General features: G+C 47.8%; 1 protein-coding gene across 1 annotated transcript in view; it reads left to right on the forward strand.

The window, feature by feature from the left end:
• The window catches only part of LOC110168951 (stromelysin-3-like), a 34,748-nt gene that overhangs the window by 24,995 nt on the left and 7,253 nt on the right, over positions 1 to 2,500 (forward strand). Inside the window, 1 exon segment of the mRNA XM_055161986.1 lies at positions 369 to 628. Coding sequence (XP_055017961.1) covers positions 369 to 628 — 260 coding nt within the window.

The raw sequence follows: 2,500 nt of genomic DNA on the forward strand, positions 1-2,500 counted from the left end.
GAGGAGGACAGGACAGGAGGACAGGAGGAGGACAGGAGAAGGACAGGAGGACAGGAGGACAGGAGGAGGACAGGAGGAGGACAGGAGGAGGACAGGAGAACAGGAGGACAGGAGGAGGACAGGAGGAGGACATGAGGACAGGAGGACAGGAGGAGGACAGGAGGACAGGAGGACAGGAGGAGGACAGGAGGACACAGGAGGACAGGAGGAGGACAGGAGGAGACAGGAGGACAGAAGGACAGGAGGACAGGAGGAGGAAAGGAGGACAGGAGGAGGACAGGAGGAGGACAAGAAGACCTGGTTCCTCTGGTTCTCCTCCTCGTTCCTTTGTTTCGTTCTTCTTCTTCTGACCTTGTTTCTTTTCGCAGGAGAAGTTCTCGGTCCTGAAGAAGTGGACCAGGCCGCTCCAGTCCCCGGTTCAGGACTCGGGTCGGCCCCTGAACCTGACGAGGCCCTGGTCCTGGTCCCGGTCGGGTCTGGGGTCGGGTCTCGGGTCCAGACCTCGGTGCGGGGTTCCGGACTTTCCGTCTCTGCGGGACGAGTCTGAGAGGACGAGACGACAGAGACAGAGACACCGACGCTTCGTCCTGCACGGAGGACGACTGGACAAGACCCAGCTCACGTACAGGTCTGGACCAGGACTAGACCGGGACTAGACCAGGACTAGACCAGGACTGAACCAGGACTAAAGCAGGACTGAACCAGGACTAAAGCAGGACTGAACCAGGACTAGACCAGGACTGAACCAGGACTAAAGCAGGACTAGACCAGGACTAGACCAGGACTAGACCAGGACTGAACCAGGACTTAAACCAGGACTGAACCAGGACTAAAGCAGGACTAAACCAGGACTAAAGCATGATTAAACTAATACCAGATGCCCTCCCGTGTGTCAGGTTGTGTCAGATTGTGTCAGATGCCCTCCTCGTGTCCCTCGTGTCCCTCGTCTCCCTCGTGTCCCTCGTGTCCCTCGTGTCCCTCGTCTCCCTCGTGTCCCTCGTGTCCCTCGTGTCCCTCGTCTCCCTCGTGTCCCTCGTCTCCCTCGTGTCCCTCGTGTCCCTCGTCTCCCTCGTGTCCCTCGTGTCCCTCGTGTCCCTCGTCTCCCTCGTGTCCCTCGTGTCCCTCGTCTCCCTCGTGTCCCTCGTGTCCCTCGTGTCCCTCGTCTCCCTCGTGTCCCTCGTCTCCCTCGTGTCCCTTGTCTCTCTTTGGTCTCGTAAAGTGTCTCTGGTTCCTCTGAGTCTGGCTCCTGGGGCCTTTTGTCCCGGAGCCTTAAACCTGATTAAACTTTATTAACACTTTAGTCACATACACACACACACACACACACACACACAGAGGCATGTACACATACATACACACATACACACACACACACACACACACACACAGAGGCATGTACACATACATACACACATACACACACACACACACACAGAGGCATGTACCCAGTGCACTCGGAGTCGTGTGTCTGCAGGGAAATGATGAAAACTGAGAAGCAGAACAAAACCTGAAAGGTTAAAATTTCAGTGTGAAATATTTCAGCGTTGTTTTTAACACAAAAAGTGTAATTTTAACTATTTGAAAAATAAATGTGTGTTGGAGTTTATTATTATTATTATTATTATTATTATTATTATTATTATTATTATTATTATTATTATTATTATTATTATTTTGTGCCCATGAGCCAAAGACACTGACTCTGAAATAAACTTGACAACATCTCAGGTTCAGTAAAGATTTGGTCAGAGTTCTGTGGTTTATGAAAGCTTTACACACACTCTTTACACACACACACACTCTTTACACACACACACTTTACACACACACTTTACAAACTAACTTTACACACTACACACTTTACACACACACTTTACAAACTAACTTTACACACTACACACTTTACACACACACTTTACAAACTAACTTTACACACTACACACAGTTTTTACACAAACTCTTTACAAGCAAACACTTTACACACAAACGTACAAACACTCTTTACACACATAATCTTTACACACACACACTCTTTACACACACATACTCTTTACACACACACACTCTTTACACACACACTCTTTACACACACACACTCTTTACACACACATACTCTTTACACACACACTCTTTACACACACACACTCTTTACACACACATACTCTTTACACACACACACTCTTTACACACACACAATCTTTACACACACACACTCTTTACACACACATACTCTTTACACACACACACTCTTTACACACACACACTCTTTACACACACACACTCTTTACACACACACTCTTTACACACACACACACACACACACTCTTTACACACACACACTCTTTACACACACACTCTTTACACACACACACACTCTTTACACACACACACTCTTTACACACACACACACTCTTTACACACACACACTCTTTACACACACAATCTTTACACACACTCTTTACACACACATACTCTTTACACACACAATGTTTACACACAC

This window comes from Boleophthalmus pectinirostris, unplaced genomic scaffold (assembly GCF_026225935.1).
Source record: "Boleophthalmus pectinirostris isolate CB_2022bp ecotype Guang Dong unplaced genomic scaffold, ASM2622593v1 HiC_scaffold_4, whole genome shotgun sequence".
NCBI lineage: Eukaryota > Metazoa > Chordata > Actinopteri > Gobiiformes > Gobiidae > Boleophthalmus > Boleophthalmus pectinirostris.